Below are 27,825 nucleotides of genomic sequence, written 5' to 3' on the forward strand. Positions count from 1 at the left end.
CCAAACCACCCCAAGCATCAGGAAAGGAGCAGAGAAAGAGAAGCAGAGGCAGCAAGAAGAGAGGAGGAGAAAGAGGGAGAGACAGATGCCGGAGCTACCACCGCAGCCCTGGAGAGGATCAGCTCTCCCCAGTCCCGTGGCAGGGCCAGCACACCAGGCCAACACGTGCCCCTGGTTTTCTTTGCTCCGGTCCCTCTGGCCAACCCCCCAGGTGGGGTCTGTGACCCAGCAGTCACTCTGGGGCTTCCAGGCCGGGCTGAGGGGTCGGGTTCTCCCTGTCCCTGCCAGTGGGAGCTGGGTGTGGGGCTGCAGGAGCTGTGGCTGTTCCAGTTTTCCCGGGCTGGTTTGGACTGACAGCTACTGCGGGGCTTACCCAGGTGAGCTCCCGGGGCTGCCCTGAGGGACACGAGGCCACCCCCCCTCCGTGAGGTTCCACCCATCCCTTCCCCCTCCCCACCCATGGAGTGGACTGATTAGAAGGTGGAGTCTGATTGCCAGGTGGAGTCTGTTTGCCATTGTCTCCAGCGTGGAGTTCAAAAGCCTGGATGGCACAGCCGGGCTGCTGCCGGAGCTGAGCTCCTTGCCAAAGCTGCAGGAGGCACCCAGCAAGCCAGCAGAGGCAGGCAGAGCAGCAAAGAAGAGAAACAGTTCTTCCACCCAAAAGCACAGCAAGGACTTGCTCTCCCAAATCAGGGGTGCCAGGCAGATCTTGCTTGGAGACTGGGGAAGCAGCCCGGGGACACTCAGGGCCCATCTTGGTGCCAGGAGACCTCGGCTGGGATCCTGGTGACCTGGCCATGGAGCATCTGGGGGTACCACGGCGAGGGGATTTCGGGCCGTGCCCAGGGACTGTGGGGGCTGTTGGAGCACTGCTGAGGGAGCTGCTGCCTCTCTGTTCCCCTGCCAGTTGGGCTTCTGTGGGAACAAGTTAAGCCAGCACCAGCTGCATTCAGTGAATTAGGATCAACCAGGAGTGTTTTGGCCTTGACTGGTTGTGGGAAGTAGCAGAGACTGTGGAAAGCTGCCTTAGGGAACTAGGGGGCAGAAGCATGAGAGAAATAGTAACATTAACATGGTATAAAAGGCAGCAACTGTAACAAAGAAAGGTCTCAGTATCCCCAAAGAGCTGAGTCCATGATTTAACACGCCACAAATGGCACCCGAACAGGGACCTTAAAAAAACGCCGGAGGGAGGACGTCTTACCCGCTTGTGACAATTGCCCTAACATAAATCCATACACTGTTTGTGATGTGGAACGATGGGACAAAGTTGGAGCCTGTCTTTGGGACAAAGCTCTTAAAAAAGACAAGGAGGCCGCAGAACTTGTAAGCCTTTGGCAGACCCTCTAGGAGGCCCTGAAAGTCTGTTGGGTCCAGGAAATCAGACCCACTGCCAATGGAGACAGTGCTTCTTTGGGAAGCACTTTCCTTGGGAAGCAAGCCCCTTGCCTCCCCAGGGATGACCCAAGTCTGCAGCTTTCCTGGGGAAGCCCAGCACACCCAGCACTGCAGATCAGCAAGATCTTCAAGTGCACAAAGCTGTGCAAGTGGCCCTTCAGGACAGGCCCCTTTGCAGCCTGAAATGCCCGTGTCCCAGGGTGTTTGCCCACAGTGCAGGGGACGAAAGAGAGGCAGGAGCGGGCCCGTGAGCTGCAGGGCTGAGGGTTTGTGCCCTTTCAGTTGCACCAAGATGCAGATAAGGGGGAGAAAACAAATGTTTATTATTGTGAGGGCAAGGAGAGGGATGAAGTGGGGTCAGGAGAAGGAAATGCAAGGGAGGGAGCCGTCCCTGGGGCTGCAGAGGCCAGGAGCTGCCTGGCCTTGCGGGCTGGCTCAGTTGGGCCCAGCATCAGCTGATGGTGCAGCCGCGCCGAGAAGTGGTCCCTGGGCTGTTGCGGGGCTGTTGCAGGGACATTGGTCGTCTCCTGGCACGGCTGTAAGTGTCCACGAGTGCAGTTCTGATGTTGGAGACGGAGGGGCAGTCGTCGTCACTCATGGCTGTAAGGCCTGGAAGAGAGAGGAAGGGAGCCGGGGTCAGAGCGTGGCTGTGCAGGGACTCCAGGAGCCCCTCCTGCCAGGGCCATGCCAGGCAGCTCTTGGCACGGCCAGGAGGGAGCAGGGGCCAAGGGGATGAGCGGGAAAGTGCTGGGCACCAATGGGCACCCTGCCCCTGCCATGTGTGTGTGCTCTGGCCACGGTGTGCAGGGAGCAGAGCCCTGTGCAGGCAGGGCAGGGATTGCAGCTCCCTGCCCAGGGTGTGTGCTGGTCCCCAGCAGCCCCCAGGGAGGCCCCTCTGCCCTCACTCACCCTTGAGGATGGGCCACAGGTCTTGCTGCCACTCCCTCATGTGCCAGCCGGCGACCCCTGGGAACACAGAGGCTGTCAGGGCCCAGGGGCTCCGCATGGGGAGGCCCCGGGGCTGGGCTGGCAGAGGGCGGCAGCAGCCGCCAGGGCACTCGGGGCTCCCCAGCACATCCCTGGGCCCATCCTGCTGCCGCTGCAGCAGCCGGGGCTGGGGCCGAGCTGCAGTGGGCAGGGAGGGACCGCGGCCTTGGGGCTCACCCATGAACCTGACGGCCGCCTCTCGCAGGGGCTCCTGTGGGCTCTGCAGGTAGGGCAGGGCCTGCTGCAGGTGCTCGCCCCTTCGTGTCACGTCCTTTTCCATCTGCAGAGAGTAGGGGGGTGTCTGTGGTTGCAGCAGTGGGCAGGGGCACAGGGCCAACCCGGCACACTGGGCACTGGGGGCTTCTCCAGCCTGGGGCTGGGCCTTTGCACTCATCCTTACCAGGTAGTCACAGAATCTGAAGGGCTGCTCTGTCTTCAGCAGCTGCTCCAGGTCCTTCCTGTGGAGGAAGCTTGTAGCCCAGAGCAGCGCTTCCCGAGCGGCCTGCAGAGCAGCAGAGAGCGGGACATGGCAGCGCAGCCCAGGGCACAGCCCCTGTGTCCCTGCTCCAAGGGCAGCAGGAGGCTGGAGCCCTTGAGGCCCCAGGGCAGGAAGCAGCCCAGCCCCTGCCCCGGGGACACCAGAGCCCAGCAGTGCTCACCTCTGCCACGCGCTGGTTCTCGTCGTGCCAGCGGAAGAACAGTGGGACCAGGCTCTGGCGCACCTGCATCTCCCAGGGCTCTGTTCCCTCTTCCGCCAGCACCTCCATCACCTCTCGGAAGAGGCGAATGGACAGCAGCTGCACGTGGCTGTTGTCCTGGGGCCAAAGAAGAGGCAAAGACCTCAGCACTGCCTGCTGCAGGCCCTCCAGGCCCAGCCCTGAAACTCTACCAAGTTTCCTGGCAGCACCCAGTGCCTGTGGCTGGGGGCACAGAGCCTTACGTTGTCAAAGACTGGCCGGAGCGCCTCAGTCATCCTCGGGGCAGTGGAGCTGAGTCCCTTCCTGTCTTCCTCATCCTGGAGCACATTCAGGAACAGGGAGAGGGTCATCCTGACCAGCTCTCCATCTCTATCACGCAGCAGCTCCAGGAAGGGCTCAGACAGGCTGCAGATGCTTTTGGCCTGTGGGGAACAGAAGGCTGTGCTGGGAAGCCCTGAAGAGCTGCCCCACCAACCCCACTCTGGCAGTGCAAACCCACGCTGCTGCCCTGGGGCCCAGAGGCCAAAGGCCTGTCCCACAGGGCCTGGGCAGCTGGAGAGGGAGGCAGGAGAGCTGGGAGCAGCTGCCACAGCTCCCGAAGCCCAGCCAAGGCCAAGCCACTGCCCTCCCCAGCCCCAGGCTGCCTGTGTGGCTTCATCCCCTGCCCCCTTCTCACCATGGAGGGATCCCCGCTGAGCACCAGGAGCCCTCGCAGAGCCAGGCGCCGCCTCTCTGGGCACTGGCTCTGCAGGTGCCTTGCCAGGATCTGCAGGACACTGTCATGACGGGTGTTCACATCCAGATAGTCGAGGACCTGGAAGGCAGAGAGCAGTGCCGGGGTGGGCGGGCGGCAGGAGCGCGGAGCCGGCCAGGGCTGGGCCCAGGCAGCAGCACAGGGCGCAGGCACCGTCCTGGGCAGCTGCGGCTGTGAGAGGGCAGAGAGGGGGAGGCAGCGGGGCCAGGCAGCGCTGGCCATCGGGCTCACCTCGACAAGGAAGGCCAGGGCAGGCAGCTCCCAGCGGGGCCCCTCCGTGCTGAGCAGCCCCAGCAGGTGCCTTGCCAGCGGGCCATAGGAGGGGACCAACACGTGGCGCATCTCCCTGTCAGGGCAAAAAGGGAACCCTCGGCCCTGAGTCGGGTGGGCAAAGCTCTGCCAGCACTGGCTGGGCCATCCCTTGGTGCCAAGGCCCTCTGTCCCACGCCCACGGGGGCTGTGTGGGCTGCCCTGTGCCCAGGGCAGAGGTGCCGGGGGCAGTGGGGACAAGGCTGTCTCACCTGGCCAGCAGCCCCACCGCGTAGTGGTGGGTGTCAGCAGAGAGGAGCGCGTCCCAGCCACGCTTGCGCTCCACTGACACCAGCTCCTGGTCCCACTGCAGCCGGCAGAGCAGGGCCCGGATGGTCTGCACCACAAAGCTGTGTGCAGAGCAAAGGCCATGTCAGGCTGGGAGCCCTGGCCCCAGCCCCCAGGGCACGGCAGGGAGAGGGGACGGGCATGGAGCACCTGTTGGGGTGGGTGGGAAGGCCGTGTAGCTCCTGGCATCCCCTCCAGAAGGTGCTGACCTCCTGTGGCATCTGCTCAGTGCTCATAGAAACTTGGCAGAGCAGAGCCAGGAGGAGACGAGGGGCATAAACGAACAGTGCATCTTGGCACTGGAGCTCCTGGACCATCAGCCACAGGGCCAGGGTTGCCTGCAAGAAAGCCCCGTGGAGACACCCTCAGTGCCCAGAGGGAGGGAGAGGCCAGGGAGAGCCAGGGGGAGCAGCCGGCCTGCTGCCCCTGGACCTGCCCCTCAGCCCCATTTGCAGCCCAAGGCCTGAGGGAGATGCAAGGGTGGGGGAAGATGGAGAGTCGCTGGAGAGGCAACGTGGGGAGGAGCAAAGGCCACTTCCAGAAACTCACAGCCAGGGCAAAGACGTCCACGTGGTCCCCGTTGGAGGTGCACACGCTGTGCAGTGGCCAGTCCTCCATCACCCCGAGCAGCGTTGGCAGCACCTCGTGCGCTGTGGTGGCCGAGGAGGCGATGGTCCTCCACAGGATTGCAGCAGCTCTGTGGAGACAGAGCTCTGGGTCAGGGGGGTCTGGGCCTTGGGAGCTGTGGAGGCCCAGGTGACAGAGCCACGGTGCATTGAGGGGCAGGGAGGGCACATGGCAGCAGGATCAGGGACTGACATGCCAGGGCTGGGAAGTGGAGGGGCCAGAGGGTGCTGAAACTGTCCACCTGTCTGTCAGAGCAGGAGGGACAGGCTGGATGGGGTGCTGGGTTGTAAAGGCTGGTGAGCCCTGAGGCAGCAAAGCAGCTGGGCCCTGTACCTGTCACACGCTGGGGCACAGTGCAGGAGAGTCGTCACCACGTGCCCAGGGTGTGCGTGGGCCAGCCAGCGGATGGCAATGGGCGGCCTGACCTCTGGAGACACCCGGCACGTGAGCCACTGGTGGATGGATCTGACAATGGCTGGCACCTGGAGGGGAGTGGGAGACACTTGGAGAGTTGCCAGAGCCAGCAGGTTGCCCAGCTTGCCGCAGGAAGGGCTTCCCTTCCCACCACACTGTGCTGGCCTCAAAGGCTCTGAGGGCCCAGCAGAGCCGGCTTGAGGGGCCGCAAGACCCCTGGGGAGCTCGAGCCCTGGCCACAGGCTGCTTACTTCATTCACATTGGAGACAGTTTTCTCTTCCCAAATGTCCAGACTGGGAGCATCAGTGACACTGTCCATGGGCAGGCAGTTGGTGTCTGCGATGCTCTCAGTTGTGGCGTCAGCCTTGGCCCCGACATCAGTTGGTGCCGTGTCAGAGCTTGTCTCAGCGTCGGTCAGTGCCGTGTCAAAAGTGGCTGTGCCATCCATCAGTGCCGTGTCAGAGGTGGCTGTGGCCTGGAGAGGTGCAGTGTCAGTGGCTTCTGTGCCCTCGAGTGGTGCCATGTCCAAGTTTGCTGTGCCATTAACCAGTGTCTGGTCAGAGATGTCTGTGCCACAGTTGGCTGTGCAATCAATGGCTGCCATGGTGGTGGTGTCTGTGCCATCAGTCACTGCCATGTCTGAGGTTGCTGTGCCATCGGTCAGTGCCATGTCACCGCTGGCTGCACAGTCCCTCGGTGCAGTGCTGACATCGGGCTCCACCTCGAGCTCGGCTGCGCTGGTGTCAGGCTGTGCCGGGAGCTCGGGCGGTGCGGTCGTGGCTGTTCTGCGCCGAACTCCAATGAATTTCAGCAACCTCTGCAGGAGAAGAAAGGGCAGGGAAGAGAGGGAAGTGGCATGGAGTGCTCTGACAGAGGTGCCGGGCGGAGCAGGGACAGCAGGCCCAGCCCAGGGGGGGATGGTTGCAGGTACCTGAACTGCCCTGTGCAAGCGGCCACGGGCGCGGTCCTGCTCTTCTGGGCGGTCCCGGCCTGGATCTGGCAAAGAGCGAGCGCAGTCAGAGCTGAGGGGCCATGGGAGAGGCCAGAGAACACAGCCCAGCCCTGTGCTCCACAGGCAGGGCCAGCCCTGGGATGCCCAGGGGATGGAGCACGGATGCCGGGGGGATCAGCCTTGGGCCCCCTTTCCCCTCCCTTTCCCTGGCCATGTCCAGAGGGGACGGCAAGGGGCCCAGCTGGCTGCAGCCACCATCCCTGGGGCCCAGCTCCAGCACTCACCCTGCTGCAGTGGCTGGAAGTGCTGCACCTCCTCCTCCGGTTCCTGTGCTGGGCCAGCTCCAGGGCCTCTCCTGTTCTTCCTCTTCCTCCGGAGCAGCCGGCACAGGCCGAAGCATCCCCCCGCCATGGCACAGTCTGGTCTGGAGGGCACCTGCGGGGGAGAAACCTGGGAAAAACCCCTGGCGGCCAAGTGTGACACAATGGCCTGCGGGGCTCCTGCCACAGGGACTGGCGATGTTTTGGAAAAGCCCCTGGTGGCAAAGTCTCAACAAATGGCCTCAAGGGCCACTGCCACAGGGGCTGCTGATGGCTTGGAACAGCCCCTGGTGGCAAAGTTTCCAAAAATGGCCTCAAGGGCCACTGCCACAGGGACTGGTGACTCCTCGGAAAAGCTCCGGGTCACCAAGGCCCGTGGCCTGGCCTCGAGGGCCACTCCCACAGGGAGTGGGGTCACCTCAGAAACGCTCCGGGTCCTCAACTCCTGTGGTGTGGCCTCGAGGGAATTTGATGAAAAAAGAACTCTCAGAAACGCTCCTGGTCGACGAGAAAGGAGTTGGCTGCGAGGAGGCTCCTCACAGCACCGCTCTGTCCCGTCCTGCCCAGTCGCCCGCTCCGAGCACGGTGGCGTGGCCGCGTTGCCGCCGACACCTTTATCCCCACGGGTCACAAAGGACACCGGCCCATCCCCTGGGCGACGGCCACCGTGTCACAAAGGGCCCTGTGACACACTGCCATGGGCCCTGGGGCCTCCCCCAGGCCGGCCAACCTGCCCCAGCTCGGAAGGAATCCATTCCCAAAAGCAGCTGCAGCCGTTGGGGGCAAGGCTTGGCATCTGTGGAAAGGCAGAAGCTGTGGCTCCTTCCTGGAAGAATTTCTTCATGGAAGTCATGACCTGCAGCACAAAAACAGCTTGGGTGGGAAGGCCCAGAAGAATCTGGCATTTAATCCTCCTATAGTCAGGAAAGCCTGACTTTCCATTCCTCAGTACAAGGAGCTGAAGGAAATTGCAAACTTCCCAATGTCACTGAATTGGGAGGACCTGAGAACATCAAATATCCAGAAGTTTGCTTCCCATCTCAAACCTGGAGCTCATTCGGCTTCACGTGGTCCACTGAGAGTCAACTTCAAAACATGAACAGAGGCAAAAAATCTGGGCATTGATTGGTTTGCAAACGCTTTTCTAGGAAGGGATAATAACAGGACTCTTAAAACCAGGGAAAAATAAAACTACCCAGAATGATCACAGCTGAAGCTAAAATGCATTTCAGAAGGAACATCAACACCCACACCCCACACACCCCTCTCAGCACCTTCCCAGTCAGGAATTTCATCCAATCTCTAGGAGTAGGGGAAGGGAGGGTATTGCTTGGCAGTGATAGGATTGCCCAGAACTAACAGAGAACCTGAGCTGGGGAGAAAAGGGGACTTAAATGCTGCTTGACCGGAGCAATATTGCAGCAGCTGTCAGCAGTACCTGGGAGGAATTGTCAGGGATGCACTTGGGGCTGCTTGGGCTTGCAATGAGTTGAGAACTTTCCGGACAAACCTGTCCCTCCCAGGCAGCCAAGTGGCTGCAGGGGGACAGTGTCACCAGGGGGTTGTCACCGCAGGGTCGGTGCCCTCCAGGTGTGCTTCAGTGGGATGCCAAGGATGCTGGCTTTGTCCCCAAAGAGCCCATTTCTCATTTCTTGAGGAGAAAAGACGTTTGTGGGCAGTAGAGGTGTTGGGACAGCTTCCTTCTCCCGACCGGCTGGCTGGGAGCAAGCTGGATGCACTTGGGAAAGGCTGGATGGATGGTGAGGTGTGGCTGGAGGGATCCCCATGGATCTGCAGAGCAGAAGGCTGGAAGAGAGATGTTTTCAGGGAGCTTTTCTGAGGAGTGGCTTTTCTGAGGGAGCTGTGGGGGCTCAGCCTGGAGAAAAGGAGGCTCAGGGGGGACCTTCTGGCTCTGCCACTCCGTGACAGGAGGATGGAGCCAAAGCAGGGTTGGGCTCTGCTCGCAGGGATCAAGGGGCAGAAGGAGAGGAAACAGCCTCAAGTTACACCAGGGGAGGTTTAGGTTGGCTGTTAGGGAAAATTGTTCATGGAAAGGGTTGTCCAGCCCTGGCACAGGCTGGGCAGGGCAGTGGTGGAGTCATGTAAGACTCTAAGCCCTTGGAGCTGCCGGCTCATGGGAGTTTGCTGGGAATTTTACTTTAATATATTGATGCAGGGTTCCTTAATAGCTTGAGATAGCACCGAGAGAATAAGCCACGGGCTTGTTCCCGAGGAATTTCTTTTTTACTTTAGGGGAGCAAATAAGGGCACTTGGCCAAAGTTCAAAAGGACACCACAAAGCAGGACAAAGATGTTCCACCACAATCCTCACTCAGCAGATCCTAGGAATCACAACACCTCAGTCAAAGTCCAGTAAACCAACAACACTGAATCAAGATCCACTAAACCAACAACATTTAAGGCAACATCCAACCAATTCCCCCACACTTCAATCAAGATCTGATCCCTCCAGCTCCAAACCACCCCAAGCATCAGGAAAGGAGCAGAGAAAGAGAAGCAGAGGCAGCAAGAAGAGAGGAGGAGAAAGAGGGAGAGACAGATGCCGGAGCTACCACCGCAGCCCTGGAGAGGATCAGCTCTCCCCAGTCCCGTGGCAGGGCCAGCACACCAGGCCAACACGTGCCCCTGGTTTTCTTTGCTCCGGTCCCTCTGGCCAACCCCCCAGGTGGGGTCTGTGACCCAGCAGTCACTCTGGGGCTTCCAGGCCGGGCTGAGGGGTCGGGTTCTCCCTGTCCCTGCCAGTGGGAGCTGGGTGTGGGGCTGCAGGAGCTGTGGCTGTTCCAGTTTTCCCGGGCTGGTTTGGACTGACAGCTACTGCGGGGCTTACCCAGGTGAGCTCCCGGGGCTGCCCTGAGGGACACGAGGCCACCCCCCCTCCGTGAGGTTCCACCCATCCCTTCCCCCTCCCCACCCATGGAGTGGACTGATTAGAAGGTGGAGTCTGATTGCCAGGTGGAGTCTGTTTGCCATTGTCTCCAGCGTGGAGTTCAAAAGCCTGGATGGCACAGCCGGGCTGCTGCCGGAGCTGAGCTCCTTGCCAAAGCTGCAGGAGGCACCCAGCAAGCCAGCAGAGGCAGGCAGAGCAGCAAAGAAGAGAAACAGTTCTTCCACCCAAAAGCACAGCAAGGACTTGCTCTCCCAAATCAGGGGTGCCAGGCAGATCTTGCTTGGAGACTGGGGAAGCAGCCCGGGGACACTCAGGGCCCATCTTGGTGCCAGGAGACCTCGGCTGGGATCCTGGTGACCTGGCCATGGAGCATCTGGGGGTACCACGGCGAGGGGATTTCGGGCCGTGCCCAGGGACTGTGGGGGCTGTTGGAGCACTGCTGAGGGAGCTGCTGCCTCTCTGTTCCCCTGCCAGTTGGGCTTCTGTGGGAACAAGTTAAGCCAGCACCAGCTGCATTCAGTGAATTAGGATCAACCAGGAGTGTTTTGGCCTTGACTGGTTGTGGGAAGTAGCAGAGACTGTGGAAAGCTGCCTTAGGGAACTAGGGGGCAGAAGCATGAGAGAAATAGTAACATTAACATGGTATAAAAGGCAGCAACTGTAACAAAGAAAGGTCTCAGTATCCCCAAAGAGCTGAGTCCATGATTTAACACGCCACAAATGGCACCCGAACAGGGACCTTAAAAAAACGCCGGAGGGAGGACGTCTTACCCGCTTGTGACAATTGCCCTAACATAAATCCATACACTGTTTGTGATGTGGAACGATGGGACAAAGTTGGAGCCTGTCTTTGGGACAAAGCTCTTAAAAAAGACAAGGAGGCCGCAGAACTTGTAAGCCTTTGGCAGACCCTCTAGGAGGCCCTGAAAGTCTGTTGGGTCCAGGAAATCAGACCCACTGCCAATGGAGACAGTGCTTCTTTGGGAAGCACTTTCCTTGGGAAGCAAGCCCCTTGCCTCCCCAGGGATGACCCAAGTCTGCAGCTTTCCTGGGGAAGCCCAGCACACCCAGCACTGCAGATCAGCAAGATCTTCAAGTGCACAAAGCTGTGCAAGTGGCCCTTCAGGACAGGCCCCTTTGCAGCCTGAAATGCCCGTGTCCCAGGGTGTTTGCCCACAGTGCAGGGGACGAAAGAGAGGCAGGAGCGGGCCCGTGAGCTGCAGGGCTGAGGGTTTGTGCCCTTTCAGTTGCACCAAGATGCAGATAAGGGGGAGAAAACAAATGTTTATTATTGTGAGGGCAAGGAGAGGGATGAAGTGGGGTCAGGAGAAGGAAATGCAAGGGAGGGAGCCGTCCCTGGGGCTGCAGAGGCCAGGAGCTGCCTGGCCTTGCGGGCTGGCTCAGTTGGGCCCAGCATCAGCTGATGGTGCAGCCGCGCCGAGAAGTGGTCCCTGGGCTGTTGCGGGGCTGTTGCAGGGACATTGGTCGTCTCCTGGCACGGCTGTAAGTGTCCACGAGTGCAGTTCTGATGTTGGAGACGGAGGGGCAGTCGTCGTCACTCATGGCTGTAAGGCCTGGAAGAGAGAGGAAGGGAGCCGGGGTCAGAGCGTGGCTGTGCAGGGACTCCAGGAGCCCCTCCTGCCAGGGCCATGCCAGGCAGCTCTTGGCACGGCCAGGAGGGAGCAGGGGCCAAGGGGATGAGCGGGAAAGTGCTGGGCACCAATGGGCACCCTGCCCCTGCCATGTGTGTGTGCTCTGGCCACGGTGTGCAGGGAGCAGAGCCCTGTGCAGGCAGGGCAGGGATTGCAGCTCCCTGCCCAGGGTGTGTGCTGGTCCCCAGCAGCCCCCAGGGAGGCCCCTCTGCCCTCACTCACCCTTGAGGATGGGCCACAGGTCTTGCTGCCACTCCCTCATGTGCCAGCCGGCGACCCCTGGGAACACAGAGGCTGTCAGGGCCCAGGGGCTCCGCATGGGGAGGCCCCGGGGCTGGGCTGGCAGAGGGCGGCAGCAGCCGCCAGGGCACTCGGGGCTCCCCAGCACATCCCTGGGCCCATCCTGCTGCCGCTGCAGCAGCCGGGGCTGGGGCCGAGCTGCAGTGGGCAGGGAGGGACCGCGGCCTTGGGGCTCACCCATGAACCTGACGGCCGCCTCTCGCAGGGGCTCCTGTGGGCTCTGCAGGTAGGGCAGGGCCTGCTGCAGGTGCTCGCCCCTTCGTGTCACGTCCTTTTCCATCTGCAGAGAGTAGGGGGGTGTCTGTGGTTGCAGCAGTGGGCAGGGGCACAGGGCCAACCCGGCACACTGGGCACTGGGGGCTTCTCCAGCCTGGGGCTGGGCCTTTGCACTCATCCTTACCAGGTAGTCACAGAATCTGAAGGGCTGCTCTGTCTTCAGCAGCTGCTCCAGGTCCTTCCTGTGGAGGAAGCTTGTAGCCCAGAGCAGCGCTTCCCGAGCGGCCTGCAGAGCAGCAGAGAGCGGGACATGGCAGCGCAGCCCAGGGCACAGCCCCTGTGTCCCTGCTCCAAGGGCAGCAGGAGGCTGGAGCCCTTGAGGCCCCAGGGCAGGAAGCAGCCCAGCCCCTGCCCCGGGGACACCAGAGCCCAGCAGTGCTCACCTCTGCCACGCGCTGGTTCTCGTCGTGCCAGCGGAAGAACAGTGGGACCAGGCTCTGGCGCACCTGCATCTCCCAGGGCTCTGTTCCCTCTTCCGCCAGCACCTCCATCACCTCTCGGAAGAGGCGAATGGACAGCAGCTGCACGTGGCTGTTGTCCTGGGGCCAAAGAAGAGGCAAAGACCTCAGCACTGCCTGCTGCAGGCCCTCCAGGCCCAGCCCTGAAACTCTACCAAGTTTCCTGGCAGCACCCAGTGCCTGTGGCTGGGGGCACAGAGCCTTACGTTGTCAAAGACTGGCCGGAGCGCCTCAGTCATCCTCGGGGCAGTGGAGCTGAGTCCCTTCCTGTCTTCCTCATCCTGGAGCACATTCAGGAACAGGGAGAGGGTCATCCTGACCAGCTCTCCATCTCTATCACGCAGCAGCTCCAGGAAGGGCTCAGACAGGCTGCAGATGCTTTTGGCCTGTGGGGAACAGAAGGCTGTGCTGGGAAGCCCTGAAGAGCTGCCCCACCAACCCCACTCTGGCAGTGCAAACCCACGCTGCTGCCCTGGGGCCCAGAGGCCAAAGGCCTGTCCCACAGGGCCTGGGCAGCTGGAGAGGGAGGCAGGAGAGCTGGGAGCAGCTGCCACAGCTCCCGAAGCCCAGCCAAGGCCAAGCCACTGCCCTCCCCAGCCCCAGGCTGCCTGTGTGGCTTCATCCCCTGCCCCCTTCTCACCATGGAGGGATCCCCGCTGAGCACCAGGAGCCCTCGCAGAGCCAGGCGCCGCCTCTCTGGGCACTGGCTCTGCAGGTGCCTTGCCAGGATCTGCAGGACACTGTCATGACGGGTGTTCACATCCAGATAGTCGAGGACCTGGAAGGCAGAGAGCAGTGCCGGGGTGGGCGGGCGGCAGGAGCGCGGAGCCGGCCAGGGCTGGGCCCAGGCAGCAGCACAGGGCGCAGGCACCGTCCTGGGCAGCTGCGGCTGTGAGAGGGCAGAGAGGGGGAGGCAGCGGGGCCAGGCAGCGCTGGCCATCGGGCTCACCTCGACAAGGAAGGCCAGGGCAGGCAGCTCCCAGCGGGGCCCCTCCGTGCTGAGCAGCCCCAGCAGGTGCCTTGCCAGCGGGCCATAGGAGGGGACCAACACGTGGCGCATCTCCCTGTCAGGGCAAAAAGGGAACCCTCGGCCCTGAGTCGGGTGGGCAAAGCTCTGCCAGCACTGGCTGGGCCATCCCTTGGTGCCAAGGCCCTCTGTCCCACGCCCACGGGGGCTGTGTGGGCTGCCCTGTGCCCAGGGCAGAGGTGCCGGGGGCAGTGGGGACAAGGCTGTCTCACCTGGCCAGCAGCCCCACCGCGTAGTGGTGGGTGTCAGCAGAGAGGAGCGCGTCCCAGCCACGCTTGCGCTCCACTGACACCAGCTCCTGGTCCCACTGCAGCCGGCAGAGCAGGGCCCGGATGGTCTGCACCACAAAGCTGTGTGCAGAGCAAAGGCCATGTCAGGCTGGGAGCCCTGGCCCCAGCCCCCAGGGCACGGCAGGGAGAGGGGACGGGCATGGAGCACCTGTTGGGGTGGGTGGGAAGGCCGTGTAGCTCCTGGCATCCCCTCCAGAAGGTGCTGACCTCCTGTGGCATCTGCTCAGTGCTCATAGAAACTTGGCAGAGCAGAGCCAGGAGGAGACGAGGGGCATAAACGAACAGTGCATCTTGGCACTGGAGCTCCTGGACCATCAGCCACAGGGCCAGGGTTGCCTGCAAGAAAGCCCCGTGGAGACACCCTCAGTGCCCAGAGGGAGGGAGAGGCCAGGGAGAGCCAGGGGGAGCAGCCGGCCTGCTGCCCCTGGACCTGCCCCTCAGCCCCATTTGCAGCCCAAGGCCTGAGGGAGATGCAAGGGTGGGGGAAGATGGAGAGTCGCTGGAGAGGCAACGTGGGGAGGAGCAAAGGCCACTTCCAGAAACTCACAGCCAGGGCAAAGACGTCCACGTGGTCCCCGTTGGAGGTGCACACGCTGTGCAGTGGCCAGTCCTCCATCACCCCGAGCAGCGTTGGCAGCACCTCGTGCGCTGTGGTGGCCGAGGAGGCGATGGTCCTCCACAGGATTGCAGCAGCTCTGTGGAGACAGAGCTCTGGGTCAGGGGGGTCTGGGCCTTGGGAGCTGTGGAGGCCCAGGTGACAGAGCCACGGTGCATTGAGGGGCAGGGAGGGCACATGGCAGCAGGATCAGGGACTGACATGCCAGGGCTGGGAAGTGGAGGGGCCAGAGGGTGCTGAAACTGTCCACCTGTCTGTCAGAGCAGGAGGGACAGGCTGGATGGGGTGCTGGGTTGTAAAGGCTGGTGAGCCCTGAGGCAGCAAAGCAGCTGGGCCCTGTACCTGTCACACGCTGGGGCACAGTGCAGGAGAGTCGTCACCACGTGCCCAGGGTGTGCGTGGGCCAGCCAGCGGATGGCAATGGGCGGCCTGACCTCTGGAGACACCCGGCACGTGAGCCACTGGTGGATGGATCTGACAATGGCTGGCACCTGGAGGGGAGTGGGAGACACTTGGAGAGTTGCCAGAGCCAGCAGGTTGCCCAGCTTGCCGCAGGAAGGGCTTCCCTTCCCACCACACTGTGCTGGCCTCAAAGGCTCTGAGGGCCCAGCAGAGCCGGCTTGAGGGGCCGCAAGACCCCTGGGGAGCTCGAGCCCTGGCCACAGGCTGCTTACTTCATTCACATTGGAGACAGTTTTCTCTTCCCAAATGTCCAGACTGGGAGCATCAGTGACACTGTCCATGGGCAGGCAGTTGGTGTCTGCGATGCTCTCAGTTGTGGCGTCAGCCTTGGCCCCGACATCAGTTGGTGCCGTGTCAGAGCTTGTCTCAGCGTCGGTCAGTGCCGTGTCAAAAGTGGCTGTGCCATCCATCAGTGCCGTGTCAGAGGTGGCTGTGGCCTGGAGAGGTGCAGTGTCAGTGGCTTCTGTGCCCTCGAGTGGTGCCATGTCCAAGTTTGCTGTGCCATTAACCAGTGTCTGGTCAGAGATGTCTGTGCCACAGTTGGCTGTGCAATCAATGGCTGCCATGGTGGTGGTGTCTGTGCCATCAGTCACTGCCATGTCTGAGGTTGCTGTGCCATCGGTCAGTGCCATGTCACCGCTGGCTGCACAGTCCCTCGGTGCAGTGCTGACATCGGGCTCCACCTCGAGCTCGGCTGCGCTGGTGTCAGGCTGTGCCGGGAGCTCGGGCGGTGCGGTCGTGGCTGTTCTGCGCCGAACTCCAATGAATTTCAGCAACCTCTGCAGGAGAAGAAAGGGCAGGGAAGAGAGGGAAGTGGCATGGAGTGCTCTGACAGAGGTGCCGGGCGGAGCAGGGACAGCAGGCCCAGCCCAGGGGGGGATGGTTGCAGGTACCTGAACTGCCCTGTGCAAGCGGCCACGGGCGCGGTCCTGCTCTTCTGGGCGGTCCCGGCCTGGATCTGGCAAAGAGCGAGCGCAGTCAGAGCTGAGGGGCCATGGGAGAGGCCAGAGAACACAGCCCAGCCCTGTGCTCCACAGGCAGGGCCAGCCCTGGGATGCCCAGGGGATGGAGCACGGATGCCGGGGGGATCAGCCTTGGGCCCCCTTTCCCCTCCCTTTCCCTGGCCATGTCCAGAGGGGACGGCAAGGGGCCCAGCTGGCTGCAGCCACCATCCCTGGGGCCCAGCTCCAGCACTCACCCTGCTGCAGTGGCTGGAAGTGCTGCACCTCCTCCTCCGGTTCCTGTGCTGGGCCAGCTCCAGGGCCTCTCCTGTTCTTCCTCTTCCTCCGGAGCAGCCGGCACAGGCCGAAGCATCCCCCCGCCATGGCACAGTCTGGTCTGGAGGGCACCTGCGGGGGAGAAACCTGGGAAAAACCCCTGGCGGCCAAGTGTGACACAATGGCCTGCGGGGCTCCTGCCACAGGGACTGGCGATGTTTTGGAAAAGCCCCTGGTGGCAAAGTCTCAACAAATGGCCTCAAGGGCCACTGCCACAGGGGCTGCTGATGGCTTGGAACAGCCCCTGGTGGCAAAGTTTCCAAAAATGGCCTCAAGGGCCACTGCCACAGGGACTGGTGACTCCTCGGAAAAGCTCCGGGTCACCAAGGCCCGTGGCCTGGCCTCGAGGGCCACTCCCACAGGGAGTGGGGTCACCTCAGAAACGCTCCGGGTCCTCAACTCCTGTGGTGTGGCCTCGAGGGAATTTGATGAAAAAAGAACTCTCAGAAACGCTCCTGGTCGACGAGAAAGGAGTTGGCTGCGAGGAGGCTCCTCACAGCACCGCTCTGTCCCGTCCTGCCCAGTCGCCCGCTCCGAGCACGGTGGCGTGGCCGCGTTGCCGCCGACACCTTTATCCCCACGGGTCACAAAGGACACCGGCCCATCCCCTGGGCGACGGCCACCGTGTCACAAAGGGCCCTGTGACACACTGCCATGGGCCCTGGGGCCTCCCCCAGGCCGGCCAACCTGCCCCAGCTCGGAAGGAATCCATTCCCAAAAGCAGCTGCAGCCGTTGGGGGCAAGGCTTGGCATCTGTGGAAAGGCAGAAGCTGTGGCTCCTTCCTGGAAGAATTTCTTCATGGAAGTCATGACCTGCAGCACAAAAACAGCTTGGGTGGGAAGGCCCAGAAGAATCTGGCATTTAATCCTCCTATAGTTAGGAAAGCCTGACTTTCCATTCCTCAGTACAAGGAGCTGAAGGAAATTGCAAACTTCCCAATGTCACTGAATTGGGAGGACCTGAGAACATCAAATATCCAGAAGTTTGCTTCCCATCTCAAACCTGGAGCTCATTCGGCTTCACGTGGTCCACTGAGAGTCAACTTCAAAACATGAACAGAGGCAAAAAATCTGGGCATTGATTGGTTTGCAAACGCTTTTCTAGGAAGGGATAATAACAGGACTCTTAAAACCAGGGAAAAATAAAACTACCCAGAATGATCACAGCTGAAGCTAAAATGCATTTCAGAAGGAACATCAACACCCACACCCCACACACCCCTCTCAGCACCTTCCCAGTCAGGAATTTCATCCAATCTCTAGGAGTAGGGGAAGGGAGGGTATTGCTTGGCAGTGATAGGATTGCCCAGAACTAACAGAGAACCTGAGCTGGGGAGAAAAGGGGACTTAAATGCTGCTTGACCGGAGCAATATTGCAGCAGCTGTCAGCAGTACCTGGGAGGAATTGTCAGGGATGCACTTGGGGCTGCTTGGGCTTGCAATGAGTTGAGAACTTTCCGGACAAACCTGTCCCTCCCAGGCAGCCAAGTGGCTGCAGGGGGACAGTGTCACCAGGGGGTTGTCACCGCAGGGTCGGTGCCCTCCAGGTGTGCTTCAGTGGGATGCCAAGGATGCTGGCTTTGTCCCCAAAGAGCCCATTTCTCATTTCTTGAGGAGAAAAGACGTTTGTGGGCAGTAGAGGTGTTGGGACAGCTTCCTTCTCCCGACCGGCTGGCTGGGAGCAAGCTGGATGCACTTGGGAAAGGCTGGGTGGATGGTGAGGTGTGGCTGGAGGGATCCCCATGGATCTGCAGAGCAGAAGGCTGGAAGAGAGATGTTTTCAGGGAGCTTTTCTGAGGAGTGGCTTTTCTGAGGGAGCTGTGGGGGCTCAGCCTGGAGAAAAGGAGGCTCAGGGGGGACCTTCTGGCTCTGCCACTCCGTGACAGGAGGATGGAGCCAAAGCAGGGTTGGGCTCTGCTCGCAGGGATCAAGGGGCAGAAGGAGAGGAAACAGCCTCAAGTTACACCAGGGGAGGTTTAGGTTGGCTGTTAGGGAAAATTGTTCATGGAAAGGGTTGTCCAGCCCTGGCACAGGCTGGGCAGGGCAGTGGTGGAGTCATGTAAGACTCTAAGCCCTTGGAGCTGCCGGCTCATGGGAGTTTGCTGGGAATTTTACTTTAATATATTGATGCAGGGTTCCTTAATAGCTTGAGATAGCACCGAGAGAATAAGCCACGGGCTTGTTCCCGAGGAATTTCTTTTTTACTTTAGGGGAGCAAATAAGGGCACTTGGCCAAAGTTCAAAAGGACACCACAAAGCAGGACAAAGATGTTCCACCACAATCCTCACTCAGCAGATCCTAGGAATCACAACACCTCAGTCAAAGTCCAGTAAACCAACAACACTGAATCAAGATCCACTAAACCAACAACATTTAAGGCAACATCCAACCAATTCCCCCACACTTCAATCAAGATCTGATCCCTCCAGCTCCAAACCACCCCAAGCATCAGGAAAGGAGCAGAGAAAGAGAAGCAGAGGCAGCAAGAAGAGAGGAGGAGAAAGAGGGAGAGACAGATGCCGGAGCTACCACCGCAGCCCTGGAGAGGATCAGCTCTCCCCAGTCCCGTGGCAGGGCCAGCACACCAGGCCAACACGTGCCCCTGGTTTTCTTTGCTCCGATCCCTCTGGCCAACCCCCCAGGTGGGGTCTGTGACCCAGCAGTCACTCTGGGGCTTCCAGGCCGGGCTGAGGGGTCGGGTTCTCCCTGTCCCTGCCAGTGGGAGCTGGGTGTGGGGCTGCAGGAGCTGTGGCTGTTCCAGTTTTCCCGGGCTGGTTTGGACTGACAGCTACTGCGGGGCTTACCCAGGTGAGCTCCCGGGGCTGCCCTGAGGGACACGAGGCCACCCCCCCTCCGTGAGGTTCCACCCATCCCTTCCCCCTCCCCACCCATGGAGTGGACTGATTAGAAGGTGGAGTCTGATTGCCAGGTGGAGTCTGTTTGCCATTGTCTCCAGCGTGGAGTTCAAAAGCCTGGATGGCACAGCCGGGCTGCTGCCGGAGCTGAGCTCCTTGCCAAAGCTGCAGGAGGCACCCAGCAAGCCAGCAGAGGCAGGCAGAGCAGCAAAGAAGAGAAACAGTTCTTCCACCCAAAAGCACAGCAAGGACTTGCTCTCCCAAATCAGGGGTGCCAGGCAGATCTTGCTTGGAGACTGGGGAAGCAGCCCGGGGACACTCAGGGCCCATCTTGGTGCCAGGAGACCTCGGCTGGGATCCTGGTGACCTGGCCATGGAGCATCTGGGGGTACCACGGCGAGGGGATTTCGGGCCGTGCCCAGGGACTGTGGGGGCTGTTGGAGCACTGCTGAGGGAGCTGCTGCCTCTCTGTTCCCCTGCCAGTTGGGCTTCTGTGGGAACAAGTTAAGCCAGCACCAGCTGCATTCAGTGAATTAGGATCAACCAGGAGTGTTTTGGCCTTGACTGGTTGTGGGAAGTAGCAGAGACTGTGGAAAGCTGCCTTAGGGAACTAGGGGGCAGAAGCATGAGAGAAATAGTAACATTAACATGGTATAAAAGGCAGCAACTGTAACAAAGAAAGGTCTCAGTATCCCCAAAGAGCTGAGTCCATGATTTAACACGCCACAAATGGCACCCGAACAGGGACCTTAAAAAAACGCCGGAGGGAGGACGTCTTACCCGCTTGTGACAATTGCCCTAACATAAATCCATACACTGTTTGTGATGTGGAACGATGGGACAAAGTTGGAGCCTGTCTTTGGGACAAAGCTCTTAAAAAAGACAAGGAGGCCGCAGAACTTGTAAGCCTTTGGCAGACCCTCTAGGAGGCCCTGAAAGTCTGTTGGGTCCAGGAAATCAGACCCACTGCCAATGGAGACAGTGCTTCTTTGGGAAGCACTTTCCTTGGGAAGCAAGCCCCTTGCCTCCCCAGGGATGACCCAAGTCTGCAGCTTTCCTGGGGAAGCCCAGCACACCCAGCACTGCAGATCAGCAAGATCTTCAAGTGCACAAAGCTGTGCAAGTGGCCCTTCAGGACAGGCCCCTTTGCAGCCTGAAATGCCCGTGTCCCAGGGTGTTTGCCCACAGTGCAGGGGACGAAAGAGAGGCAGGAGCGGGCCCGTGAGCTGCAGGGCTGAGGGTTTGTGCCCTTTCAGTTGCACCAAGATGCAGATAAGGGGGAGAAAACAAATGTTTATTATTGTGGGGGCAAGGAGAGGGATGAAGTGGGGTCAGGAGAAGGAAATGCAAGGGAGGGAGCCGTCCCTGGGGCTGCAGAGGCCAGGAGCTGCCTGGCCTTGCGGGCTGGCTCAGTTGGGCCCAGCATCAGCAGATGGTGCAGCCGCGCCGAGAAGTGGTCCCTGGGCTGTTGCGGGGCTGTTGCAGGGACATTGGTCGTCTCCTGGCACGGCTGTAAGCGTCCATGAGTGCAGTTCTGATGTTGGAGACGGAGGGGCAGTCGTCGTCACTCATGGCTGTAAGGCCTGGAAGAGAGAGGAAGGGAGCTGGGGTCAGAGCGTGGCTGTGCAGGGACCCCAGGAGCCCCTCCTGCCAGGGCCATGCCAGGCAGCTCTTGGCACAGCCAGGAGGGAGCAGGGGCCAAGGGGATGAGCGGGAAAGTGCTGGGCACCAATGGGCACCCTGCCCCTGCCATGTGTGTGTGCTCTGGCCACGGTGTGCAGGGAGCAGAGCCCTGTGCAGGCAGGGCAGGGATTGCAGTTCCCTGCCCAGGGTGTGTGCTGGTCCCCAGCAGCCCCTAGGGAGGCCCCTCTGCCCTCACTCACCCTTGAGGATGGGCCACAGGTCTTGCTGCCACTCCCTCATGTGCCAGCCGGCGACCCCTGGGAACACAGAGGCTGTCAGGGCCCAGGGGCTCCGCATGGGGAGGCCCCGGGGCTGGGCTGGCAGAGGGCGGCAGCAGCCGCCAGGGCACTCGGGGCTCCCCAGCACATCCCTGGGCCCATCCTGCTGCCGCTGCAGCAGCCGGGGCTGGGGCCGAGCTGCAGCGGGGCGGGGAGGGACCGCGGCCTTGGGGCTCACCCATGAACCTGACGGCCGCCTCTCGCAGGGGCTCCTGTGGGCTCTGCAGGTAGGGCAGGGCCTGCTGCAGGTGCTCGCCCCTTCGGCTCCTGTCCTTTTCCATCTGCAGAGAGTACGGGGGTGTCTGTGGTTGCAGCAGTGGGCAGGGGCACAGGGCCAACCCGGCACACTGGGCACTGGGGGCTTCTCCAGCCTGGGGCTGGGCCTTTGCACTCATCCTTACCAGGTAGTCACAGAATCTGAAGGGCTGCTCTGTCTTCAGCAGCTGCTCCAGGTCCTTCCTGTGGAGGAAGCTTGCAGCCCAGAGCAGCGCTTCCCGAGCGGCCTGCAGAGCAGCAGAGAGCGGGACATGGCAGCGCAGCCCAGGGCACAGCCCCTGTGTCCCTGCTCCAAGGGCAGCAGGAGGCTGGAGCCCTTGAGGCCCCAGGGCAGGAAGCAGCCCAGCCCCTGCCCCGGGGACACCAGAGCCCAGCAGTGCTCACCTCTGCCACGCGCTGGTTCTCGTCGTGCCAGCGGAAGAACAGTGGGACCAGGCTCTGGCGCACCTGCATCTCCCAGGGCTCTGTTCCCTCTTCCGCCAGCACCTCCATCACCTCTCGGAAGAGGCGAATGGACAGCAGCTGCACGTGGCTGTTGTCCTGGGGCCAAAGAAGAGGCAAAGACCTCAGCACTGCCTGCTGCAGGCCCTCCAGGCCCAGCCCTGAAACTCTACCAAGTTTCCTGGCAGCACCCAGTGCCTGTGGCTGGGGGCACAGAGCCTTACGTTGTCAAAGACTGGCCGGAGCGCCTCAGTCATCCTCGGGGCAGTGGAGCTGAGTCCCTTCCTGTCTTCCTCATCCTGGAGCACATTCAGGAACAGGGAGAGGGTCATCCTGACCAGCTCTCCATCTCTATCACGCAGCAGCTCCAGGAGGGGCTCAGACAGGCTGCAGATGCTTTTGGCCTGTGGGGAACAGAAGGCTGTGCTGGGAAGCCCTGAAGAGCTGCCCCACCAACCCCACTCTGGCAGTGCAAACCCACGCTGCTGCCCCGGGGCCCAGAGGCCAAAGGCCTGTCCCACAGGGCCTGGGCAGCTGGAGAGGGAGGCAGGAGAGCTGGGAGCAGCTGCCACAGCTCCTGAAGCCCAGCCAAGGCCAAGCCACTGCCCTCCCCAGCCCCAGGCTGCCCGTGTGGCTTCATCCCCTGCCCCCTTCTCACCATGGAGGGATCCCCGCTGAGCACCAGGAGCCCTCGCAGAGCCAGGCGCCGCCTCTCTGGGCACTGGCTCTGCAGGTGCCTTGCCAGGATCTGCAGGACACTGTCATGACGGGTGTTCACATCCAGATAGTCGAGGACCTGGAAGGCAGAGAGCAGTGCCAGGGTGGGCGGGCGGCAGGAGCGCGGAGCCGGCCAGGGCTGGGCCCAGGCAGCAGCACAGGGCGCAGGCACCGTCCCGGGCAGCTGCGGCTGTGAGAGGGCAGAGAGGGGGAGGCAGCGGGGCCAGGCAGCGCTGGCCATCGGGCTCACCTCGACAAGGAAGGCCAGGGCAGGCAGCTCCCAGCGGGGCCCCTCCGTGCTGAGCAGCCCCAGCAGGTGCCTTGCCAGCGGGCCATAGGAGGGGACCAACACGTGGCGCATCTCCCTGTCAGGGCAAAAAGGGAACCCTCGGCCCTGAGTCGGGTGGGCAAAGCTCTGCCAGCACTGGCTGGGCCATCCCTTGGTGCCAAGGCCCTCTATCCCACGCCCCCAGGGGCTGTGTGGGCTGCCCCGTGCCCAGGGCAGAGGTGCCAGGGGCAGTGGGGACAAGGCTGTCTCACCTGGCCAGCAGCCCCACCGCGTAGTGGTGGGTGTCAGCAGAGAGGAGCGCGTCCCAGCCACGCTTGCGCTCCACTGACACCAGCTCCTGGTCCCACTGCAGCCGGCAGAGCAGGGCCCGGATGGTCTGCACCACAAAGCTGTGTGCAGAGCAAAGGCCATGTCAGGCTGGGAGCCCTGGCCCCAGCCCCGAGGGCACGGCAGGGAGAGGGGACGGGCATGGAGTACCTGTTGGGGTGGGTGGGAAGGCCATGTAGCTCCTGGCATCCCCTCCAGAAGGTGCTGACCTCCTGTGGCATCTGCTCAGTGCTCATAGAAACTTGGCAGAGCAGAGCCAGGAGGAGACGAGGGGCATAAACGAACAGTGCATCTTGGCACTGGAGCTCCTGGACCATCTGCCACAGGGCCAGGGTTGCCTGCAAGAAAGCCCCGTGGAGACACCCTCAGTGCCCAGAGGGAGGGAGAGGCCAGGGAGAGCCAGAGGGAGCAGCCGGCCTGCTGCCCCTGGACCTGCCCCTCAGCCCCATTTGCAGCCCAAGGCCTGAGGGAGATGCAAGGGTGGGGGAAGATGGAGAGTCGCTGGAGAGGCGACGTGGGGAGGAGCAAAGGCCACTTCCAGAAACTCACAGCCAGGGTAAAGACGTCCACGTGGTCCCCGTTGGAGGTGCACACGCTGTGCAGTGGCCAGTCCTCCATTACCCCGAGCAGCGTTGGCAGCACCTCGTGTGCTGTGGTGGCCGAGGAGGCGATGGTCCTCCACAGGATTGCAGCAGCTCTGTGGAGCCAGAGCTCTGGATCAGGGGAGTCTGGGCCTTGGGAGCTGTGGAGGCCCAGGTGACAGAGCCACGGTGCCTTGAGGGGTAGGGAGGGCACATGGCAGCAGGATCAGGGACTGACATGCCAGGGCTGGGAAGTGGAGGGGCCAGAGGGTGCTGAAACTGTCCACCTGTCTGTCAGAGCAGGAGGGACAGGCTGGATGGGGTGCTGGGTTGTAAAGGCTGGTGAGCCCTGAGGCAGCAAAGCAGCTGGGCCCTGTACCTGTCACACGCTGGGGCACAGTGCAGGAGAGTCGTCACCACGTGCCCAGGGTGTGCGTGGGCCAGCCTGCGGATGGCAATGGGCGGCCTGACCTCTGGAGACACCCGGCACGTGAGCCACTGGTGGATAGATCTGACAATGGCCGGCACCTGGAGGGGAGTGGGAGACACTTGGAGAGCTGCCAGAGCCAGCAGGTTGCCCAGCTTGCCGCAGGAAGGGCTTCCCTTCCCACCACACTGTGCTGGCCTCAAAGGCTCTGGGGGCCCAGCAGAGCCGGCTTGAGGGGCCGCAAGACCCCTGGGGAGCTCGAGCCCTGGCCACAGGCTGCTTACTTCATTCACATTGGAGACAGTTTTCTCTTCCCAAATGTCCAGACTGGGAGCATCAGTGACACTGTCCATGGGCAGGCAGTCGGTGTCTGCGATGCTCTCAGTTGTGGCGTCAGCCTTGGCCCCGACATCAGTTGGTGCCGTGTCAGAGCTTGTCTCAGCGTCGGTCAGTGCCGTGTCAAAAGTGGCTGTGCCATCCATCAGTGCCGTGTCAGAGGTGGCTGTGGCCTGGAGAGGTGCAGTGTCAGTGGCTTCTGTGCCCTCGAGTGGTGCCATGTCCAAGTTTGCTGTGCCATTAACCAGTGTCTGGTCAGAGATGTCTGTGCCACAGTTGGCTGTGCAATCAATGGCTGCCATGGTGGTGGTGTCTGTGCCATCAGTCACTGCCATGTCTGAGGTTGCTGTGCCATCGGTCAGTGCCATGTCACCGCTGGCTGCACAGTCCCTCGGTGCAGTGCTGACATCCGGCTCCGCCTCGAGCTCGGCTGCGCTGGTGTCAGGCTGTGCCGGGAGCTCGGGCGGTGCGGTCGTGGCTGTTCTGCGCCGAACTCCAATGAATTTCAGCAACCTCTGCAGGAGAAGAAAGGGCAGGGAAGAGAGGGAAGTGGCATGGAGTGCTCTGACAGAGGTGCCGGGCGGAGCAGGGACAGCAGGCCCAGCCCAGGGGGGGATGGCTGCAGGTACCTGAACTGCCCTGCGCAAGCGGCCACGGGCGCGGTCCTGCTCTTCTGGGCGGTCCCGGCCTGGATCTGGCAAAGAGCGAGCGCAGTCAGAGCTGAGGGGCCATGGGAGAGGCCAGAGAACACAGCCCAGCCCTGTGCTCCACAGGCAGGGCCAGCCCTGGGATGCCCAGGGGATGGAGCACGGATGCCGGGGGGATCAGCCTTGGGCCCCCTTTCCCCTCCCTTTCCCTGGCCATGTCCAGAGGGGACGGCAAGGGGCCCAGCTGGCTGCAGCCACCATCCCTGGGGCCCAGCTCCAGCACTCACCCTGCTGCAGTGGCTGGAAGTGCTGCACCTCCTCCTCCGGTTCCTGTGCTGGGCCAGCTCCAGGGCCTCTCCTGTTCTTCCTCTTCCTCCGGAGCAGCCGGCACAGGCCGAAGCATCCCCCCGCCATGGCACAGTCTGGTCTTGAGGGCACCTGCGGGGGAGAAACCTGGAAAAAACCCCTGGCGGCCAAGTGTGACACAATGGCCTGCGGGGCTCCTGCCACAGGGGCTGGGGATGTTTTGGAAAAGCCCCTGATGGCAAAGTCTCACAAAATGGCCTCAAGGGCCACTGCCACAGGGGCTGCTGATGACTTGGAACAGCCCCTGGTGGCAAAGTCTCAACAAATGGCCTCAAGGGCCACTGCCACAGGGGCTGCTGATAACTTGGAACAGCCCCTGGTGGCAAAGTTTCCAAAAATGGCCTCAAGGGCCACTGCCACAGGGACTGGTGACTCCTCGGAAAAGCTCCGGGACACCAAGGCCCGTGGCCTGGCCTCGAGGGCCACTCCCACAGGGAGTGGGGTCACCTCAGAAACGCTCCGGGTCCTCAACTCCTGTGGTGTGGCCTCGAGGGAAGTTGATCACAAAAGAACTCTCAGAAACGCTCCTGGTCGACGAGAAAGGAGTTGGCTGCGAGGAGGCTCCTCACAGCACCGCTCTGTCCCGTCCTGCCCAGTCGCCCGCTCCGAGCACGGTGGCGTGGCCGCGTTGCCGCCGACACCTTTATCCCCACAGGTCACAAAGGACACCGGCCCATCCCCTGGGCGACGGCCACCGTGTCACAAAGGACCCTGTGACACACTGCCGTGGGCCCTGGGGCCTCCCCCAGCCCGGCCAACCTGCCCCAGCTTGGAAGGAATCCATTCCCAAAAGCAGCTGCAACCACTGGGGACAAGGCTTGGCATCTGTGGAAAGGCAGAAGCTGTGGCTCCTTCCTGGCACAATTTCTTCATGGAAGTCATGACCTGCAGCACAAAAACAGCTTGGGTGGGAAGGCCCAGAAGAATCTGGCATTTAATCCTCCTATAGTCAGGAAAGCCTGACTTTCCATTCCTCAGTACAAGGAGCTGAAGGAAATTGCAAACTTCCCAATGTCACTGAATTGGGAGGACCTGAGAACATCAAATATCCAGAAGTTTGCTTCCCATCTCAAACCTGCAGCTCATTCGGCTTCACGTGGTCCACTGAGAGTCAACTTCAAAACATGAACAGAGGCAAAAAATCTGGGCATTGATTGGTTTGCAAACGCTTTTCTAGGAGGGGATAATAACAGGACTCTTAAAACCAGGGAAAAATAAAACTACCCAGAATGATCACAGCTGAAGCTAAAATGCATTTCAGAAGGAACAGCTCTGCAGGCTGGGAGACGCTGCTGCCATGGGATAAAAAGGGGAAGCAGCAGTGTAACATATTTATGGTGAGACATTGGCACAGATTGCCCAGAGAAGCTGTGGCTGCCCCATCCATGGAAGTGTTCCAGGCCGGGTTGGATGGGGCTTGGAGCAACCTGGTGTGGTGGAAAGGTGTTTCTGTCCATTGGAATAACATGGTCTTTGAGGTCCCTTCCAACCCAAACTGTTTTGTAGTTCTGTGCTGATATTTGGACAGGACATGAAGTGTAGATTTTATATCACTGGCATTAAAGTCCAGGCTGATGGTGCTTCTCCACCAGGGAGAGTTCAGGGAAGCCCATGGATGATGGAGATGGTACCCAGCTGGCCTGGCAATCTGTGATTCCAGTAGAACAGTGGTTCTTCCTTGTCATGGGAGGCTCAAAACCCACCCCACATCACCCTCAGCTTCCTCAGTAATAAATACTGGCAGCTGGTGTCTGTGTGATGAAAGTGTCAGGAAAGCAGGTGGGATCACAGAGGTTTTTCAGGGATCACAGTCCATGGTTTCCCAGTGCAGGATTCCCAAGCAACTGATGTGGCACAAGCAATTTGTGCCCACACAAGAGTTTGTGCTGAATGTCTCTGGTGTATTTGCTTTCACTTTAAGTCACCTACAGTGACCTTGACCAACTTGCCTGGCTCTGTCTTGGAATGACAACAGTGGAAACATGAACCAGGCCTTGTGTTCCATCTGTGCTGTGCTGCCCCTGGTCCATGGGCTTAAGGTTTCCCAGCAGTGACACAAAGCTGGTTCACACATCCGTGGTATTTTCACACATCTCCGGCAATCCTGCAAGTGTCAGTGGTCTGTTTTCAGCCCTATGGTGTTAATTTTCTGTTGATGGGAAAGAGGTGACAGAGGAAATGGCTTCAAAGCTGAATATTCAGGTCTGGATTGTTGAGGAACAGAGGGAACCTGCAGGGCAGGATGGAGAAATGAGGAGGTGAGAGGACATGGGTAAGGAAGGGCTGAGCACACATTTTTCATGGAATCCCAGAATAGTTTGTGTTGGAAATGACCTTAAAACTCATCTTATTCCTGCCCCCTGCCATGGGCAGGGACACCTTCCACTAGCCCAGGTTGCTCCAAGCCCTGTCAAAACCTGGCCTTGGACACTTCCAGGGATCCTGGGGCAGCCACAGCTTCTCTGGGCAACCTGTGCCAGGGCCTCAGCACTCTTGCAGGGAAGAATTCCTTCCCAATATCCCATCAAACCCTGCCCTCTGGCAGTGGGAAGCCATTTCCCCTTTTCCTGTCTCTCCAGGCCCTTGT

At 61.0% G+C, this 27,825-nt stretch overlaps 3 protein-coding genes across 17 annotated transcripts in view; 1 reads left to right on the forward strand and 2 right to left on the reverse strand.

Annotated features, from left to right (window-relative positions):
- TXNDC16 (thioredoxin domain containing 16) overlaps positions 1 to 27,825 on the forward strand; it is a 71,208-nt gene that overhangs the window by 9,492 nt on the left and 33,891 nt on the right. The window lies entirely within an intron of this gene.
- Positions 681 to 26,494, reverse strand: LOC127463086 (maestro heat-like repeat-containing protein family member 6). Its single transcript, XM_051772132.1, has 16 exons — positions 25,998 to 26,494; positions 6,713 to 7,478; positions 6,408 to 6,472; positions 5,727 to 6,293; positions 5,395 to 5,543; positions 4,984 to 5,131; positions 4,585 to 4,772; positions 4,359 to 4,496; positions 4,069 to 4,183; positions 3,760 to 3,897; positions 3,326 to 3,505; positions 3,045 to 3,200; positions 2,786 to 2,887; positions 2,563 to 2,665; positions 2,308 to 2,364; positions 681 to 2,007 (listed from the first exon to the last, which is right to left on the reverse strand). Exons 2-16 carry the CDS (start codon positions 6,837 to 6,839, stop codon positions 1,850 to 1,852), a joined length of 2,391 nt encoding a protein of 796 aa, XP_051628092.1. The 5' UTR covers positions 6,840 to 7,478; positions 25,998 to 26,494; the 3' UTR covers positions 681 to 1,849.
- On the reverse strand, positions 9,904 to 26,001 carry LOC127463082 (maestro heat-like repeat-containing protein family member 6). 13 transcript variants are annotated; one of them, XM_051772110.1, is made up of 16 exons: positions 25,160 to 26,001; positions 24,855 to 24,919; positions 24,300 to 24,740; positions 14,950 to 15,174; positions 14,618 to 14,766; positions 14,207 to 14,354; positions 13,808 to 13,995; positions 13,582 to 13,719; positions 13,292 to 13,406; positions 12,983 to 13,120; positions 12,549 to 12,728; positions 12,268 to 12,423; positions 12,009 to 12,110; positions 11,786 to 11,888; positions 11,531 to 11,587; positions 9,904 to 11,230 (listed from the first exon to the last, which is right to left on the reverse strand). In XM_051772110.1, exons 1-16 carry the CDS (start codon positions 25,284 to 25,286, stop codon positions 11,073 to 11,075), a joined length of 2,490 nt encoding a protein of 829 aa, XP_051628070.1. In that variant the 5' UTR covers positions 25,287 to 26,001; the 3' UTR covers positions 9,904 to 11,072. The 13 variants fall into 13 exon arrangements, with proteins under 13 accessions (XP_051628070.1, XP_051628071.1, XP_051628077.1 ...); XM_051772111.1 differs by lacking the exon at positions 11,531 to 11,587; XM_051772117.1 differs by lacking the exons at positions 14,618 to 14,766; positions 14,950 to 15,174 and adding an exon at positions 23,842 to 23,990 and having other exon boundaries at positions 24,174 to 24,740.

Source organism: Manacus candei, unplaced genomic scaffold (assembly GCF_025592945.1).
Source record: "Manacus candei isolate 608988 ecotype Guabito, Panama unplaced genomic scaffold, ASM2559294v1 h1tg000150l, whole genome shotgun sequence".
Lineage (NCBI taxonomy): Eukaryota > Metazoa > Chordata > Aves > Passeriformes > Pipridae > Manacus > Manacus candei.